The sequence below is a fragment of the Branchiostoma belcheri genome, unplaced genomic scaffold, assembly GCF_001625305.1.
Source record: "Branchiostoma belcheri isolate BF01 breed outbred unplaced genomic scaffold, Haploidv18h27 scaffold37, whole genome shotgun sequence".
NCBI lineage: Eukaryota > Metazoa > Chordata > Leptocardii > Amphioxiformes > Branchiostomatidae > Branchiostoma > Branchiostoma belcheri.
Genome location: NW_017803987.1, coordinates 2,658,616 through 2,679,407, shown reverse-complemented (window position 1 = coordinate 2,679,407; position 20,792 = coordinate 2,658,616). Strand labels below are relative to the sequence as shown.

The 20,792-nt window shown below is 38.1% G+C and overlaps 1 protein-coding gene across 1 annotated transcript in view; it reads left to right on the top strand.

The window, feature by feature from the left end:
• Positions 1-20,792, top strand: part of LOC109476265 (protein scribble homolog) — a 97,496-nt gene that overhangs the window by 39,964 nt on the left and 36,740 nt on the right. The window contains exons 12-19 of the mRNA XM_019777149.1: positions 326-400; positions 1,827-1,907; positions 3,407-3,519; positions 5,154-5,294; positions 8,454-8,627; positions 10,177-10,272; positions 14,987-15,091; positions 15,839-15,877. Of these exons, the coding sequence (XP_019632708.1) occupies positions 326-400; positions 1,827-1,907; positions 3,407-3,519; positions 5,154-5,294; positions 8,454-8,627; positions 10,177-10,272; positions 14,987-15,091; positions 15,839-15,877 (824 nt within the window). The remainder of the gene's footprint in view (positions 1-325; positions 401-1,826; positions 1,908-3,406; positions 3,520-5,153; positions 5,295-8,453; positions 8,628-10,176; positions 10,273-14,986; positions 15,092-15,838; positions 15,878-20,792) is intronic.

Sequence of the window (20,792 nt, the reverse complement as noted above, 5' to 3'; positions counted from 1 at the left end):
GGTTGAGTCGGTTGCAGTTCAGGTCACGTCCGTAGGGGGTGATTTCAAAGTGTACGTTACGAGCAGATACGCCGACAGGATTTTTGGTTTCTAGATATTTTGTAGTTTGTACCTTCTTCTCAAACATATTCGATTTTCGTATTTGTGAAGTGCACCCTGCTATAATTTTTACTGCGTCGAAGTGAGTCATCTTGGGGTCCTTAACTATAGAAATCCCCATAGGGCGAAAACTGTGTTCTGCTACCACAAGGAACCTGTACCCCCCTCCCCCTTGTGTTTTTGTGACCTTCCTCTGAGTGTGAGTGTGCACGTGTGTTGTGTGTAGATAATCTGCCAATCGAGGAGCGAATACGGAAACTGCGCTGGTCCAGCCACACTGACGACACCGGCTACAAGTCAGGTACGTTACACGGGCGACGCGGCTTCCCCAAAAGATACTCTAGAGCTGATACATGAAATCATTATGAAGCAAGATTTAACAGCTTTGGACAGTGAAAAATTCTTGTGTTTGGAATGGGGAAGCAGTGTGGCTATGTATGTGGTCTCACCAGTAACCACTAACCCGAGGGACTCACACAAGGGTTTTAAAGCATACCTGACTCAGTTTCCTGACTGCTTTTTCTACATGTAGTCCATAAGGGATCTCCCATAAAATTTGTTAAAAGCATCCAGTGCAATTTTTCAGTTGGCAAAATTTTTTGATTGAGTGTCAATTGTGCAGAAATAATCAAATCCTGATGAAAAGAAGTTCCCCTGGCCAAAAATGTTTTTTTAGAAAAAAATTTGAAGGAATTCTGTATTTGACACCCATGAGTCGGGTATACTTGGCCCTGTAGAAAGGTAAGTTACTGTTGTTTCCTTGTTTTAAAGTGTGGCTGTATATAATTATACTGACCCCTGGTGCTGGCATATAAGGTATAAGAAATACCAGTATATACATTTGTAGTGCACAATCCATTTCATATTCAGTGTCTGTCTATGCTTGTTCTTTTGCTTGTCTATATGCTTTGTGTCAATTCCACTTTTCCATTTTTATGTAGCTTTTCTTATTCTCTCTTTGTGTTTATCCATTCAAGTCCATTTACAACACAACAATGTAGTTTATTATCATAATGTACAAATGTAGCTGTCTTATTGTACACACACATTTATATACATATACCACATGTATTTTTTTCATTTAAGTACACCAACTTCCAATAACAAAATAAAGGGGAGGGGAATTCTAGCATTTTATATACAAAGTTCACCTAAAAATTAGATGATTCAGACTATATTACACTACAGATATCTCTTGTTTATTTATTTGCAGGATCTTCAAGTGACATGTTGTTTCAATATTTTTGGGGGGGATTTCATACTGTCCTATCACATTATAACAAATCAGCCACTCTACATTCATAATAACAATATCCCAGTGTTATAACTCTGATGCGTACTGTCATGAAAGTTCATCTGTGTTGGCAGTTACATGTTTAATAAAGTTCAAACTTTTGTTCTCAAAGATTGTTCTCACCTAGAGCTTTCGACCAGTCACTCTAGTCTTCTTCAATAGACTGACCCAGTGAGACTTGTCACGTGGCTTCTCTGAAGTTTACCAGATGCCTTTGACCCAGTGTTGACAACACACTTCATAGAAGCCACATGACAAGTCTCACTGGGTCAGTCTATGAAGAAGACCAGAGTGACTTGGTCGGAAGTTCTCTGTGAGAACACTTCTTTGTGTTGGAAAAAAAGTTTGAACTTTTTGCTCCCTTAAGTGGTGTTCTTGAGGCAGGTTTGACTGTATATGTACCTTGCATGGCTCTAACCGCGTATCGTTGCAGGCATGATAATGTTCCAAGATATGGGGTGGTCGGAGGATCCTCATGCACACATACAGTATGGAGGTTATCTACAGGAGGAAGGTAGAACCCCTTCAGTCTTTAGATATACCGACCTGGGTACCGTCTTCCAGCATTGCACCCTTCTGAGGGTACTATCAAGCTCTTGTTGGTTTCTGTAGTCATCACTTTTCTTGAGTGATTTTTTTCTTCTTTTTTTGTGTGAGTGATTTTCTTGCAGGAAAAAGAATTTAAGGTTTGGTGTCTTTTCTATTAAAGCTGAATTACCAGTATGTAATATTAGGATGATACAAAAAGTATATTTTCTGTGGGTATCAGTATGAGCTATGTTAGTGGTGGCGCATAAATGTTTTTGAAATAGAATATTTCAGTTTTTGGTGCAAAAATATTACGTAATGCCCCTTTAATGCTAACCAACGCACTGTTTATATTATAATTGGTATATTTCTTTATTGACAAAAAGTAAAATATAACTTTTTGCAGTGAGCACTTTGTGGTGACTTCCCTCCAGTTATTCTTCCTGACCTAAAAATTTTGTTACACTTCTAGTCTGAAACTTTCAAACGTTGATTTTGTATCGTTCTGTGGGTGCAATGCTGGAAACACTGTTTGGAAGCCCCCAGTCCACCAAAGTAGACTAGAAAAGTCATCATCTACATTGTAGGCTCCCCTCACACCCTGTACAGAAAGTAGCTCATCGTTCGGTAGCATCACATTCTCCCATGTTATGTACTATGTGCCAATAATCTGCTACCTTCCTCCTATCCCTCCCTCCCCAACAGGGGATATCAAAATGTAGTCTTCACTACTAACATCTCCAAAACATCACTTTGCACGTCAACATGCCTGAAAAAATAATTGTCATATGACTCATATCTGATATAATTTCACCAACTCATCTTGCATGATCATAGATAATACTTCATCTGCATGTGCATGAGGAAATTAATGTCAGCCGTGCTTGTTGAAATAATACATGCTTTAAGCAATGTGTGTAAACATACCTTCTAATGATGATTGTAATTGTTTTCAATTATGTATATTAATGCTATCATGTATACAGTACATTTGCCAATGCATGTAAAGCTTTGGCTGTCAGTGTTCACAATTTGTGAAAACTTGTTTGCTATCAGTAAATGTACGCCTTGCCTATTTGTTCCACGTAACTGTCATTTTTCAAATGGTAATATGATCCATGATTGTGCATTGAGCTTTGTTTATTACACACCCATTGTGCATTATATTTAGTAATCATACATTTATGTCTTGTCAGCATGTTTTTGTGGTGACATTCATTTATAATTTCCTCATTATTTGTGTCTAACTACATGTTACTGTTGTTGAGAAGTTCCTATGGTAACTTGTTGCTATGGTAACTGTATCCATGGCAACTGTTCAAAGTTGTGTCCTGTTGAGTCATTTGTCCAACACAGGTGTCAATCATCCCACAAATGATGTCATTACACACTGGAAGAGTCTATTTACCTGCAGGGGTGGACAGGCTGGTGACGAGATGTTATTTTTCTTCATCCGTTGTTTGAATGTGTTTTTCGCGCCCACAGAGAACCTGTTCCCAGACGGCAGAAGTATGGATGAAGCGTGGACAGAGCCGGTACCGGACCGCACGTCCAAGGTGCTGTTCGACGCGCCGGAAGAAAATGAGGAAGACAAACCGGTGAGCGATTTCGTGACTTCAGTTTGTTTGATTATGATTGTACAGGAAATGGTCTTTTTATCATTAGAATTGGTAAGAATTTAAAAGAATACATGTATGCTTTGAAAAAGTATGGTGTATGAAGTAGCCTTTCGACATGCGTACAGTATGAACACCATGATCACACAAGAATTTTTGGCAAGAACACAACTGTTGCATCTGTGCTTTTGCGAAAGCCACAGCTTTTTTCCTTCTTCTACAGAATTCTCAGTGCCTATGCTTTTTGTTTGTACCTTTCTAAGTTACTTAAACAGCAACAAAACTCTTTCATCTGTCATTTTGCTGAAGCCCTTTCTCCCTTTCCTATGGCACTCTCATTACTTCCAACTCCAGTGGCTTTTGTTTTCCTATAGCACTTTCAGTACCCTCCAACTCCAGTGCCTTTTGTTTATACCTTTCTAAGATACTTCAACAGCAACAAAACTCTTTCATCTGTCATGTTGCTAAATCCCTTTCTCCCTTTCCTATGGCACTCTCATTACTTCCAACTCCAGTGCCTTTCCCTATGGCTGCTTCAGTACTTCCAACTGTTACTCCAATGCCTTTTGTTTGTACCTTTCTAAGATACTTCAACAGCAACAAAACTCTTCCATCTGTCATGTTGCTAAATCCCTTTCCACTGGCAGTTTCATTACTTCCAACTCCAACGCCTTTTGTTTGTGCCTCTCTCCCTCTCTTCTCCAGCGGACGGTAGGTTTTACAAACCCTGCCTCAGACCTCCCAAACGTACGTATGCTCTCTTCTGTTCTGTAACAGAAAATGCTACTGTTCGTCTGTGAGTCCGTCTTCCCTTGTTTTACCTCTTTTTACTACCTTTTTGTGTGTACCAACCTTGTTTATTCCACCCCTGAAAAGATTGCTAGCATTGTCACTCACACAACATTACACAATTTTGTTGTATCATCTTGTTGATTTGATTACTTAGTATGAACAACATCCTCTGTACGTTACTGTTCTACGAACTTACCACTGTTGTAGAACTATCGTGTTTAACGGATAGGAATGGCTGTCGTTTGAACAGCGGATCCCGTTTTAAAGCTTTAGTTAAAAGTCAGTCAAGTAGAAGTTATTTATCAATGTGGACGTGTTTCTCTTTGCGTCCTCCTTTTTGCCTAACACTACTATTTCTGAATGAAAGCTCATCTGTATTGGTAGAATCCATAGTTGTAAAGTTAGTTCCAACAGTTAGTTTGTGAACCGATGTATGATGCACTCGCTGACTATCCGGAAGTTGAAAGCGTGACGACATCAGGAGTGAATCGTCTTGATACCACTTTTAATTCGCTCCTGACATCATCACGTTTCCGACTTCTTGAGAGTCCACAAGTTCATCACACGCCTGACGAAGGCCTGACGAGATTGACCAAAAATTTGTTGGAACTAAGCTCATACCCCCAAAACAGTTAATCAAGCAACTGGATATGATTTTGGAACACTGGCACTGACGAAAGATAGTGGATGCTAAATTTACAAAATCATATCCAGTTGCTGGAGTAACTGTTTAATGGTGTATCTAATTACCCGAATGTCTATCATTTATCGACTCCTATTTCTGATTTTCGATTTTAAAACATTTGTTTCCCGCCCTCTTTCAGACCACGTTTGTACGCCACAACACGCCACATCCGCGGGAACTGAAGACACGACACCCGAAGTACCTCGCCAAGCAGCAGCAGAACAAGCACAGCGACGAGGACGGACATGTCATGACCGCAGAGTCCGAGGAGGAAAACGAGGTTAAAACTGTTCAAACTGTCACGCTATAGTATATATTTTAGTCATAGATAAGTTAACATATATAACCTTTGTTACATCTCTCACTGTCTGGCCTGGTCCACAAGAGCTCAGACTCATTTTGCAGTATAGATCTCAAATAACTTGTTCCCATCTACACTCGTGAAAAACGTGATCAAAAGTCATGCAAAATGCAAATAAAAGCTGTGCAGAAATCTCCAGAATTCTGTAGAATTGGCTTTATTCAAGGAGATGTCTAATTGCAACTTACATGTACATATTCAATATCCTTTTATGTTTCATACTTACAAATATTAATTCATTTGGTTATTATCCATTTTGAAACTATACAGATTCTCTGGAATTAGGAGTTTGTCCAGAATATACTAGGGCCTGTTTTATAAAACTTGTTGATTATCACATGGAAGCAGTATCAAAATTTTCATAATATTTCTGAAACAAAAATTGATTTTGCTGAAAAAAACAATCATTGTACAAGACTTATAAATTGGTCAGAAACATGTTATACACTTACTAGAGCCAATATTGACCTCTTCATTGATTAGTTATAACCCCAGCCAATAGCCAATAACTCCCACTTCACCCATTACGACCTTCAATATTCGAACTCAGCTGAAAATGACCCCAAAAAGTCATTGTTGCTTAGGTGATAGATTAATAATTTTCACACTTGCAAGTTAGACCAAATTGATGCGGGAGCAAAAACCTGACGGTATGAAAACGGCGTATAAGCATGAGCGTACGAAAACTGCATACACGACTTTTTCTTTGTGTAAATCGGCCTGCTTTGATGTACTCCAAGAATGTATGTTCAGATCATATGTTACCCAGAGGGCTGGTATATGATCCGAATATACATTTTTTACGTATGTCAAAGCTGACCAATTGACGCACAGGAAAAATTTGACGTATGCAGTTTTGGTATCCTTTTGTGCGTACGCAGTTTGTATACCATCAGTTTTTTTATCCATGTGTAAATCGTGTTTTAGTTCACTGTACAAGAGTTTCATCAATAATGACCTACTTTTGCCAGCAATAATGATTTGTCCACACTTAACGATCAATACTGATAAGCTATATACAACATGAACACCTGGTCCACTGTCCTAGTTTGGAGTTCCTAAACCAGAGAAACCACACAAGTTTTTTCGTTGTACAGTTTTAGCTTTAGTTACGATGTCTTTCAGTCAGTTATCAACAAAGGTAACTATGTTTTTTTGTTCAGATATTTTGTACTTTGTAAATTGTTTTGTGTTAAAGTTATGTAAAAGTGTAAGAGTTTTGTCGCATGAAAAATTTTGGTTATTTGTTTTAAGAAGTAGAAGAATTTTGAAACGAGGAGGAAGATATTTTTGTGTCCAAAGTCTAACCAAAAGATCAGTTAAGATTGTTTGCATTAGGATTCAGTCAGAACCAACACTCTGGTCCTAGTTTGTAATTCACTCAGTGCAGTGTTTCTGGAAGAGTTCATTACCACAAGAGGGGAGTTCAGGCTGATGGACAAAAAGTGTTGTGTCTTTCGACAGTTGTATTCAATTTGTATGTATTGTACATGTACGTGTGTATCTTATATGTTTATAATACAGTATTTTGATACAGAAAGTTGTGTAAGGGACAGTTTATCTACTAGGGGACCAATACATACCAACTTGTGTATACTGTATATGAATAATCTGTATATATTATGTATGAAAACTATGTAATAAAATATATCAAACCAAAAAAAATCAGAATGGACCATTTGGTTTCCAGGGGTGCAGCAAAGCCAGACAAAAAGTTGTTGACAGACATTCTTTTGTTAAAGGGATTCTCTGATGTTTTTGTATGAAGTACTATGTTATGATTTTAAGATTAGATTTATATTCATCATTTAAAAAGTCTGGCTGCTCTGCACACCCCCAGGAAACCAAATGGTCCATTCCTTTACACCCTCCAAAACTATGTGAAAAATGTGGGCATGAGTTTGTAACTTCCTCAGTGTCAACCTTTGGTCCTTAGGGGGGCGACTTCCCCTTCCATTAGTCCCACCCCCCCTAGGGATAGTTTAGTTAGTAATGAAAGAGGTCAGAGGAGTTGATCCATGTTAAAGAACAGATACAAAAGCACTACCTCAACTTCCTCTCAAGCTGGCTAGTTCTGGCACAAAGGCACAAAATCTGTTTTGAAAGAAAACATGGGTTGGGTTATCTTAAAAGTTCATCTGTGTTGGTAGAAGCCATTATGAAGCATGTTTGAATTGCAATTTCTATTACACAAGAAATTGGACTTACCCAAATTTTTCGACTGTACAACTCCAGTCTTTGTCAAGGAATGAGCAATCCACCGCTTCTGTATCTGCATAACGTGATGTCACAGAAGTGAATTGCTTATTCCTTTACAAAGATTGAAGTTGTATAGTTGAAATATACTTGAAAATTTGGGTAAGTCCAATTTCTTGTGTTGGAAATTACAGTTTTAACTTATAATATATACTTCATAGGAGTTGTGTGGTTGGGAAACAACAATTAGGTGATATTATTAATCAATGACTAAGGACTACAATTCTAACCTTTGGACTTGCAATGCAACTTTGCTGGAAAGAATTACAATCTTTTGCCAATACCCAGATTTCAATGGTTATGTCCTATCCTGCAGCTATGAAACATCTGTTTAACAGTAGAAAAGAACTATTGAATAGTGTTTTGTACCCTTTACATAATGTTACATTTATTTATATATGTGATTCTAAAATCCTGAGATTGTGTTTGAAACAGAAATTTTGTCATTCAAGAGGAAAGGGTTCAGTTTTGGGCCAGCGAAGCTTGTTGGAAAAACGGAAGCACTTCCTGTCTAGTGTGTTTACATTTGGCACTCCAACAGTGCCAGCTGGCAAACAGTGACAACATGTATGTCATCAGGGCTTACCAGGGTCATGACCTTTGGGCACTGGGACCCGGAATGATCCACTGTGTCATAAAGGGGTTCTCAATTTTCATCACAATGTTAACATCTCAAAATAGTTGTTTATGTATGTATGTAATCTTCGGTAATATCTTAATATGTAAATAATTTTTTCAAACTGGTAAACTATTATTACATATCGGTTTGTTGAATTTTGAAAGTCGGAAATAAAATTTTTTTCAACATGTTTCCCCCTACAGGAGGATGATGAACACACCCCACTCATGGTGACCAATCAGCACGCTGTAGCAGAACAGCAGCAGCATGTGGAACTCGCGCAGGAAAGACCAAGAGAAGAAGAAGAAGAAGAAGAACTACTTCCCGAGAGAACGCAAGAAGAGAATGATGAGGAGGCGGAAGAAACAGACGATGAAGTACGTGAATTACATTTCATATTTACACACACAATAAAAGACTTTTTATGACAGCATGGTAGTCCTATCCTTGTCAAACCTGTGCAAGTGACCGCATCTACATAAGGACCACCTGGCCAATGTAACTTGTTTTTGCTGGTCCGTGTGCTGGATTTATATATTAACATGTAGGTGAATATGGATTTTATTAGCTGCAAATAATTGTCACCATCTATGAAGTATAAAAAAAATAATGGAAATGGTTTCTGAACAGTTTTAGTATGATCCATACTTTCTAAATGCTGAGTATGTGTGCAGGTAAAATTTGTCTGGTGCAGATAGTTTTCAATGTTACCAGAACTGATGCAGGCAGGCAGAAAAAATGATTTCGAGCCCTGTATTATATATGATTAAAAAAAGACAGATTATTGAGATTTGAGAGTTTCTAACATGAAGGGATAGGCAGGAAGAAAAGGTTGAACCTGCTTGACCGAGTCTGAAAACGGGATGTCGAAAACAGGGATAAGTTTCCGTAAAATGACCCTGGGACTTTACAAACTCTCTCAACCATGACAGCACGGTGGATCACAGATTCCTCGGTCACGCTTTAATATATCTCTGAAGGCAGGCTATGGTAGGTGGCAGGGCTTTGTATATAAACAACGTTTCTACATGCAAAGATGTTTGACATTACCATCATTTGCTATGGTGTGTATGTACTGACTTGTTTCAGAAGTCATCAAACCGATTCATTTTTTGCAGTGTGAACGCTCCAAAATAATTGATAGATTTTCTCAGAAATGATTTTAAAAAATTACCTCAAATCTGGATAGATTATTTCTGAAATGGTTTGATGCTCAAAATGATTCATTTTTTTTAGTGTTACGGGGTCTTCTTATGTAATGTTCTTCTTGGATGTCAAACTTTCCAGATGTCCAGTGGTAAGCGACCCTGCCTCTGGACTAAGGGGTTTGGAGTTCGAATCCGCTTCCCCGACATGCATGCTGGACATTAAGCCGTGGTCCACTGTTCATTGTGCTTGTAAAAGAAAGAGCTAGGAGAATTTCCCTGGTACAATGAACCTGTAAATACTGTACATAGCGTCTGTCTTCTCTGTTACGACCAGTGGAAGATTAGCTCTTCTCACTCACTCACTCACTCTCACTAGGTCGAGCTTCCCTCGGTGCCAATGATAGCTCTCCATCTCTTCCTATCCTTCATTACTACCATCAGGTCGTCTATTAATTGATTTATGTAGTTTCTTGCTGGACGACCACGACTTCTTTTTCCATGTGAGGGCTCCCACAGTAATAACTGGTTTATGATTTCATCCTCACTTCTGTAGCAGTGTCCGATGAACTTCAACCTTCGTTTCCTTATTGTTTCGCTCACTGTGGGTAGGTTTTTGTACAGTACACAATTTGGTATCTTTTGGTACCAGTGTACATTTTTGACAATTCTAAGCATTTTGGTGTAGGTCCCGTTTAGTCGTTTCTCTAGTGTTTCTTCAGTGAGCTAAAACTGGATCGAGATCACTTTCCTTTCCTTCATGGATGTTTCTTGTCTTCAGGACCGTGAGAGACAGGTGACGTTCTCCAGCGATACGGAAGACGTGGAGAAAAGCGACAGCAAACTTCAGCGGAGAGACACTCCTCACCATCTTAAGGTACATGTCACAACACGGAACCCTTAAGAAGGAACCCTCTTTCTAAAAGTACACCGTAACTTTTCACCCATTGCAGTCAAATCTGTACAAGTGACCACCTCTACATAAGGCCACACCAATTTGATTTCTTGGTTAACGGATTTTTCTAGAAAAATAATGGAGCGGTCGGGCGAAAAAATAAAAAAAAATAAAAACAGGCCTAGCCATCCTATTATGGCCCAAAATGGTACGACAGGAGCCATGAAGTCAACACACCAGGCTGGTTCAAAATTTAAACAATGAATTTTGAACTTTTAATGATACCACTGCATTTAAAGATGGAATTCCTGTAACAACTAGGAAGAAAAGGACTGTTTTCAACTGTTCAGGGCAAAATATGAGCATTTTGCAGTTGATTCTGAATTTTTATTTTTATTTGCCAATCAGAAAAAAATGAAGCGGGCGAATCCGTTAACCAAGAAATTAAATTGGTGTGACCTGACCAATGTGACCATTTTTAGTGGTTCCTTAGATCATTTTTCCCTTTGGCTTGTGTCTATATAGTGACCACCAGTGTCTACATAGATTTTTTTGGCGACGCCTCAGGGGGGAGCCTAATGGTACAGTATTGTGTGCAGTTTGCAAGAATTCTAGGAATTGCACAGGCATTTTTTTTCCACAGGAATGGAATGTCTACAGGCATGTCTGGGATTTTGCTGACACACATCTATGCCCACATTCCTATGTAGTGAATTTCCAGGAAACCCTTGGGACATTGTGGAAATTGTACAGATTCACAACTGAGCAGACAAATGCTGATTTACATCCCTGTCCACTCCCATGCAACATTATCTAGCTCATATAGCTATAGCTTCCATGATGTTAATGATGTAAGCAGTAAGTGAGTTTTCTGAATTAGTGTAGAACATCTTCCCCTACGTATCATCGACAGTCTTCAACTCTGCTGCATTTGAACAGGTACTATATCTTTCTCTCTATAATAATTGAGAAGTTTATTGCAAATTCATGCCCGGAGGTTAATTGCCAGTTACAAACATAAAAGAACATTGAAGAACAGTATATAAAATAACTAAAATCCACATAATGAAAGGTAGTTGTCTAAAATTATAGCTACGTCTAAGTCTAAAACTATGTCTGAAGGGTTTGACTTCTCTTTTATAACTGTAGAAGACACGTGTAACGTTATATCTGTAAGTCTCCTTCTCAGCATTTCCCCAACATGTTCAGGGTCACAATGTGAGTTATCAGAATGCCACAAAGAGGAGTATCCATTATGATCTAATAACGGTATGTCTTTAACACGTTGCAATAAAGTTTGTCTACGGGTATTTGTAGGCTTTGCTGTAAGAGAGAGCATCCGTTTGAAGGGAGAGTGAGGTTGTGTCCATTTGGACCAAGCATAACCAGAATTTAACTACTAGTATATCTATATACAAATATCTGTATCTAAAGGAAGTCTACCTAATTCTGCTCTACAGGCGACATTGCTTACTATTTCTAAATACACCAAGAACATTTTTACAGAATTGGTTGTGTACATTTTCGATAGGTGAGGTCTCATATGTAGTTTAATATAATATTTCTTGTGGACATCAGATATTGACGTTCAACTTGATAGGTTGTTAACGTTAGGTAAGCATAACCAAATCCTTCGACTAGATCAATTTTGTTATAGGACAATTATTCCCCGGGTAATCATTCTCAATGGCAGATTATTTCCTGTACATTTAATAGTCCTTTATAACAGACTTACGTTTCACCTAAAATTAAAATCACACAAATCTATCACAGTTCCAACAACAGAGGAAGATTTTTACTTTTTACGATCGACACAGGTGTCCTAAAGGGCTCTTTTTATTCATAAATACATTGGATGTTGTATTACCTTCTAAGGATTGCCAGGCCGTAAGAAGCACGTGGAAGTTCCCCATTTGGACAACCACACAGAACTGAAAACTAGCCCTTGTAGTGGTGAAACAGACCGCCGTGTTTCCCTGATGGGATCGGAAAACACCTCTAAGCTGACCCGCTGAGACTGGTTACCAGGCTTATAATCTCTGAACTCAGGCCGCAAATCTGTACCTCCCTGTGATGACTGCCTCAAACCAAGCCAAAGTGATCTCTCTTTCCAGCCGACAATCAGTCTGCTTTCCTCACATACCTACAATCATACCCACATTCCTTTCCCACATGCCTTTCAAGTGTATGTCCTACATTCTGACATGCTGGTCCACATTCCAGGATTCTCCACATGCCTTTCAAATGTCCTACATTCTGACATTCTGGTCCACATTCCAGGATTCCCCACATGCCTTTCAAGTGTATGTCCTACATTCTGGACCACTTTCCTACGAAGTGAAATTCCAGGAAACCCTTGCGACATTGTGGAAATTGAACAGATTCACAACTGAGCAGACACATGCTGATTCACATTCCTGTTCATGCCCCGGCCCCGGAGGCTAATTGCCAGTTACAAGCATAAAAGAAGAGCAGTATATAAAATAACTAAAATCTACAAATGAAAGGTATTTGTCTAAAATTATAGCTATGTCTAAAACTATGTCTGAAGGGTTTGACTTCTCTCTTGTAAAGACTTGTAAACTGAAGAAGACATGTGTATATCTGTAAGTCAGAGTCTTTCTCAGCATTTCCCCCAACATGTTCAGGGTCACAATGTTGATTCGGAATGCCACAAAGAGGAGTATCCATTGTGATCTAATACCGGTATGTCTTTAAGTTTAACACGTTGCAGTAAAGTTAGTCTACGGGTATTTGTTGGAAGGCTTTGCTGTAAGAGGAGAGCATCCATTTGAAGGGAGTGTGAGGTTGTGCCCATTTGGACCAAGCATCTACCTAATTCTGCTCTACATACAGGCGACATTGCTACTATTTCTAAATAGATAAAATAAGAATTCTAGGAATTGTACAGGCATTTTTGTCCACAGGCAAGCGGAATGTCCACAGGCATGCGCATTTCTCTGACCCACATCTATGCCCGCATTCCTGGAACCCTGAAGACCTGCCTGCCCCAGATGGTCATACTTTCTGTGACCCCGGGGCTCGTTCACTATGAACTCAGGGGAGGAGTGTACTGTATCTGTCTAGAAAAAAATCATGAAATGATGGCAGTGCCATGCAAACAATAACCCTAACAGCAACCACCGTCGCCATGGCAATGTATGTTTTCATTGCCAGTCTTGTTTGTCTTCTTGTGCAGTTTTGACTGTACGAAGATATTGGCTGGTTTATTGACAGTTATAAACCAGGATACATCAAGTGATATAAAGTAATTTTACACAGTCATTTCTGACAGTGTTATGTCAACCAGCAGCAGAGTATTCATACTATAGATTACAAATGATGTAATTAAATCTAGTATTAAACTGTAGGACAGTGGCATGTGTCTTTTTTCTCCTATTATCTATAATATGTTGGAGGAGTTATAATATTTCAAAATATCTTGTATGAAAGAAAAAAAATTGGGGGTGTTTGGGGGAAAATCTCTGAAGGTAGCAGTAGTATGGAGTGGATATTTGTAGTACACAAAGTACATAAACAAACAAATATGGTTTTGAGGAAATTCAGGTGTTTTGAGATGACTCCTCCAGCACTCTTAGCTTTTGTTGTCCACCCTCTACTTTTCTGTTTTTAATTTTCTTCCAGGTAACTTTTCTTTTGTTCCTGAGTTACCTACGATATTGTTCTGAATTTTCTGTAACATGACTTGATCCGCAAGAAGTCACGTGACATGGAAAAGTTTATCATTCAAGCAAACAAAATTGATTGAAATATTAGGCACAAATTAGTGTATGTTATTTCTGAAAGATGTTTATATCATTAAGGTTTTCTTCAGTTTTAGAGCTAATGTTTACTTGGCATTGTTACTTTAATAGGAATTTAAACAAAATTGCCTCATTGTTGTGAAATTAATTTTAAGGCTGCATTATGTAACATTAGGATGATACAGAAAGTCAAATTTCTTTACAAAATATGTTGAATCAACCCTACTCCACTTATAAGTGTGTTTAAAAGTTTGAAACAAAGCTGTCAGCCATGTTTGTTTACATTCTGGTAGTTTGTGGTGACACCACAAACTGAGTGCCTTGCTTTGCCAATCGTAAATGTCAGAAATGTGATATAATCACACAAATATGTTCAAAAGTGGAAGTAACTTGCAAGATTTTTTCAGTCAAAATTATTTCAATTTTTGGTGCAAAAATGTTACATAATGCCCCTTTAAGGGTCAGGCCTCGAAATTAACTTTTTTCACTATTGTCCCAGAATTGTCCCGAACATAGATTTCAATTGTCCCGAACTGAAGATGGACTGTCCCAGCCTGCTTTTCAGGAAATGAGTTGATGACAAAAATAAGAAAACAACAACTGAATTTGTACAACTTGAAGTCCACTTTATTAGTAAATGTAGGGAAATACATGATAATATCATGGGCATGGCACCATCCCTGATATTTGGAATCCCTGATTGGTCAAATTTTGGTCGAATTTTCCAGAACGATTGATCAGAGATCCAGAAAGATTGGTCGAATTTTCCAATTGCCCCAAAATTGTCCCGAAACGTAATTTGAATTGTCCCAAGCTGAAAATTTAGTGTCATTTGACACTGGGACAATGTTAATTTCGAGCCCTGAGGGTGCACTTTTGGTACTACCAAATCCTGCATTGTGTTCTGAAGTTGTTTATTTCCATGTCTTAAGGGGAAGAGGCTAAATCTTGATGAGGAAACTGCAGCAGACGCTGTGGCGGCCATTTTACAGAGGCACCAGAGTCAAACCTCGCAGAAAGGAATTGTGCTCAATAGTGTGAGTGCAACGGCCCAATGCCTTTCCTGATCTCTACCTTAAAGCCGTACCTCCTGGTGTTTTATAAGGGGACTACTGTACAATATTTTCCGCCTACCCTTTTCTTTCCTTTATTTGTTTAACAAGTTTACAAGTACATGCTACTAGTTCAAACCCTTCTGCACTTATTTCTTAAGTCAATTAATGTCGAATTGATGTACTTTATTTTAAATTTGACAGAAAATGTCCAAAAAACTGACAGAAAAATGGGTAGATGGCAGCTTTTAATAGTCTTTTGAAAATTTAGGAGTTACAGCTTTTCTTAGGTATAGATCTGATGTTTAGTTATTTGGCATAGTTATATGTACCTTCAAGTTTATTGAAATTTAAACAAAATTGTATAGTAGAAGTCATCAGAGTGACTTAGGACTAAACTTTACGGACTTTAAGGTTGAATTTTTCTTTGTCTTGTGCTTTTCTTCTGACAGTTAAGTTTGGGCTTCTAAATTTTCTTCTTCTCTGTTCCAATGATTTTTTTTAGTATTTCACTAGAGGATAATGTAAGATGCATGCCACACTTTGTAAACATTTCTAAAAATAACTTCTTGCATCAGCTTTTCAACTTGTTTTGGAGTCAAAATTGTGATGAATCAAAATGTACAAGTCATAGATATTGTTTACAACTTTTTCTTACTGTAGGTATTGTTATTTATACATGTTACTTTGCATTTTAGTCATTTCAGGAACTGTTTGTTATTCTTTTTACAGTATGCAGATGGGGAGGAACCAGAAATGGAAGAACAACAGGTAAGAATATCTTATGAAAACTTTCTTCGGATACATTTCAGGGATCGAAATTTATTTCTGGGAACAGGGGCACTCCTAAAATTAGGTCCACAAAAAGTATATCTACATCTAAACAAGTTCATAATAAATTGACAGTTGAGATGTTTAACTTTAACAGCCTACACATTTACAAATTCTCCAAGCTTCTCCTGTTAAGTTAAAAGAACAGCAATAACGGGTTAATGAGTTGTAAAAAATTGTTCAACAGAGACGTCAGGTCTGGTTTATTTAAACTGACATCTGAAAACATTTAAACAGACATTAAAGAGTTTAAACTATCACTCTGATGACCTTAATGTCAAACAATGGTATCTTGGTTTCGAAAGATGATGAATGAGAATTTGTCACAAGGAAGAAGGAGAAGGTCTCCCGTACTCTTGCCCGAGCATAGGGTGGTGCCCATCTCCATTTCGTAGCCCTTGGGGGACACACAATTGTGCAATGCACTACAGCAGGGGGCTAGTCCGCTGGTAGTGCTGTGTGTTTGACCTGCCCACACTCTTTCTCTTATGTGCTGAGTGCTAAGCAGAGAAAGAAGTGTGTACCATTTTTAAAGTCTTTGGTATGACCTGGCCAGGGTTTGAACTCACGACCTCCCGGTTACAAAGCGAGCACTCTACCAATTGAGCTCCGGTGCAATAGCTCACAAGGAAGCTGTCCTGAAATTAACTTTGACCTTTGGCTTTAATCGTACACAGATGAGCTGATTTGTATCTTGTCATGTAGCCGCTTACTGTTACCAGACAGTTAATCCTTCAAACAAGTAAGGTATACACTTAAGGATGTGTAAAATATTTGATGGCTTAGGTCATAGTCCAAAGGCTAGGAGGCATCTACAGAGGAACCAGGCCTTGACATCTACTAAAGAAACAATTTGTGAAATTAGTGCTCAATGATGTGAATCTTAATTACTAAATTAGTTGCCTCAGTGACAACACTTCTGATATTAGATTCAATCAATGTGATGATTTAGAAGGAATATTTTGGGGGTATATTATTATTATGCTATCTCACAAATTTTTGTTTATATATGGATCTATTATACTTCTTTTGATACACTGTGTTTTTCACCCCAGAGTCTAATTTCAAGCTTGACTAAACCTTTTTTGGAAGGTGATAGAATGTTAGGCGTTGGTCATTCTGGTCATATTAGCTGCCTATCAGTGAACATGCTTTTGACTGCCTTTTGTTTGACAAATTTGGAGTCTTTACAAAGAATAACAAACCATAAGTTAACTTATAATTATTTAAAGAAATGCCATTTCTTTAAATAATTATAAGTTAACTGAAAGGTACTGAGATGTGTTGTCTACTGTAACATTAAAGTAAAGTACTAAGAAGCAATATTCATACAACTTCTTAGACTTTAGTTTTCTGAGAGAGAGGGGTTATCTGAGTTCATTGTCCGTGGTCTACTTCACCACATGATATGTCCCAAGATGCAATGCCAGTCTGGTTTTTGTCCTGTGCGTTTTTATTGGTCGTAAACCTTTGATCTGTGAAACATCAAAATCATCTGTTAATTCAGTCAGAAATTTTGAAAATAAGAGCTCTTGTTTATTTTCCACCTAGGAAAATCATACCAGACTTCAAGGATGTTTTTTTTTTTTTGAAGCGTAAAATTTTTTGGGGTTCAAAGAAGGTGTCATGAGTTTGTGTCAAATGGTGTGAGTAATGCTTTTTGAATGGAGTCTGGGGCATGCCTTGGGGGGACATTATAGATGCATGAACTACGTAACATTGTGGCATAGAAACTCCCAGGCACATTTAAATGTTTAGTTCACAGAAGTAGCCATCTGGCTACCAGTTCTCTTTAGTTACGTACGGTATTAGGCAGTGAAGAGAAGGTTCAATTTTTGCTGGTGGTTTGTAAGTATGCTGCTGTTATACACGCATGGGAATGATGGACAATTGTACGAAATTGAGTGCGTCGTCTTGCCAAAGGAGGTGCCAGTCTGCAAACAGGTAGTTATTGTTATCAATATCTTGCAGTGTTCAAGCTGTCTGTCTTTTGTCAAAGTGTCTGTCTTTTGGTCACTTTTTCTGATCGTGACAGACAAAAATTTTGCACAATACGTCATCTTTGATGGACAAAAATTGGCATGTAAAGATATGGAATGAGATGTCAGCAACTAAGCTTGGTCTACCAGCAAAATTACCCCTCAAAAAGCGGGAAATAGTGTTTCAGAGGGTTAAGATTTAACAATTTTTCCAGTGGAGCATACCCCCCTAGGATCATTGCACACTGCAACATGATGTTATGTCAACCAAAATTGCATGACATGATGGAAAATATTTCAGGCTGACTAGAACACAGATATGTTGTCTGAGGGATAATGTCATATTTAATAATAATAATGGTTATTGATTGATCGAAGACCGAAGAGTACAATCGCTAGCATGTTGCAGCGCAACTAATAAGTAGTGCTGAATTATATGCTAGTTTAAAAACAGAGAAACAAATATTGCACAGTTAACAAATACACAACTAGACAAGTGAGTATTTCACAGTTAACATATAGACAACTAAATATTAAGCGAGTAAAATGAACTTAACAATATTTACAATATCAACCAACCATATTTCTCACAAGTACGAGCGTGTTTAAGACTTCGACAGCTCAGCCCTAACAATCAACAGTATAAAGGTTGTATTTGGGAAGGAAAGCATGTTACAGGGATTCAACTGTAATCCAGAGGATAAGGTGGGATTAGGATGTGATGACACTTAGATTAAGGGAATGCTTGTTTGGGTGTCTGCCAAGTTGTTTTAACCAAGCTCATTTATTTGTTGTCATTGGGGTAGGGAAATTTCTATACAAGACCCATATGCCTTTTTTGGTGACATTTCTGTGTCAAGCTTGGTTGACAGTACAAATGTTTAAAGGTCTCTATCAAGACTACATATACATCTTTTCTACAGTCAAACCAGTATGAGTGACCATCTCTACATAAGGACCAATTTTTGGGGGTCCCCTTCCATAATTTTCCCTATTGACAATGATTTTACACTGGACTGTCCTGTTTGTTCTTGTTTGCATGTAAAGCTGTATTGAATCTTGCCCCCTCCCCCCGTGTAAAACCTGTACAAGTAACCACAGTGACTGTTACATAAGGATCACCTGCCCAATGGTTACTTACATGTAGATACAGTAATTTTTCCCTGCCTATATGCAGCACGTCGGCAGAACGTACTGCACCTGCGTGAAACCCGTAATGTATTATACATAGCATTTCGGCAGAACGTCTCATATAAGGTTGTATTCGCTCATATAAGGTTATCGTTTCGACAGTTGTTTCCAAATATTATGACAGAAAGAATATCCTCTGCAACAGGCAAAATTCTGATGCAACGTTGACCAAAAACCCAGCGAAAAACGCGAAAATACGGGGTTATGCGCAGGCGCAGTACGTTCTGCCGACGTGCTCATATATGCTATAGTGAGTAGTTGTCTAATAGTATATAGACCAAGTTTTATTTTTGGTCCCCTGAGCGAGCATACATGTATACATTATGAATGGCTCTGTAGGTTATAATTGTAGTGCTATCGTGCCAACATCCAATAAACCTTGGCACACATTCAACATTATTTTGTAACCATCTCTTTTAGCCTTACTTGAGCTCTACTACTGGATAAAATACAGAGATTTGTTCAAGACGTTTTAAGTGACATCAATCACTCTTCTTCATCATCACTACCAATGAACTGGCAGAGCCAGTTCCACTCTGGTTGAAACTGGTTGTAACTAGTAATCATAGACAATTCAAACTCTTTCCTCAGGCCTAGGGAAAAATGTTGTCTTTCCTGTTTTCCCACCGACTCTGGAAAAAACTGCCAACCCTAGCTTTTTTTGTGCAGACCCCTGCAGTTTTCTAGCTACATAATCTGGCACCTGATGAAACATTGTACAATTGGTTTTCCAACATTAACATTGAAACTATAACATTAAACATTATCATCCATGTTTTACTTTGTCAAACTGTATTGTATAAGTTGTATATAGAGATCACCAAAGTCTAAATAAGTAAAAAAAAAGAAATAATCCCTACCTACCGACCCTAATTTTTTCAGGACTGAAACAGGAAACACAACATTATTTTTCCTAGGCCCCAGCATCACTAGAAAGGACCAGGTAGAACTAGTTCCGCTCTGGTTGTAACTGGTTATAACTGGACCTGAATCAGATACCAGTAGACAATTCAGACTCTAACTGCCAAATACAGAGATTACTTCTAAATGTTTTGACTGATATCTGTCAACTTCCAGCATCAATAGAATGACCTGGAAGAACTAGTTCCACTCGCCTGCCCTCCCCACTCTGTGCCCTCTGGCCTGCTGACACGTAGAACAAAGAACAGGCACTACAATATATGTCACAGACAGCTGAATACGTCTGATCTGTTTCTGAGAAATTCCCTCGTGGGATTACAGACCTCCATAGGGCCATTGTAGAAATGTCAACCTAATAAATTTTAGTCACATTTTTAGCGTAAATATCATTCACGCACTGTGACAAAACACTTAAAATTTCTTCGTTACTTAATTTTGCAGCTGGAATTGTGGCATGTTCATTATATATTCATAGTGAAAAATTTTGTAACCTACATTTGTGAAAGGTAGTAGGGCTTAACAATGATAATTTTTATATATAGTTTGGCTACTGATCTACTGTACATGCCTAAGGGCTAACTGTATTGCACAGCCTTGAAAACGTGATCAACACACTTAGGCCAGTTCCACTCTGATAGAGGGGTGTACAAAAATATTTCATTTTCTCAATGTAAGTTAGACTATTCGGTAACCTATTAACAGATTACGTACTAGTTGTTACTTGCTAATTGAAGACATCATAAGAATATTGACAGAAATTATTA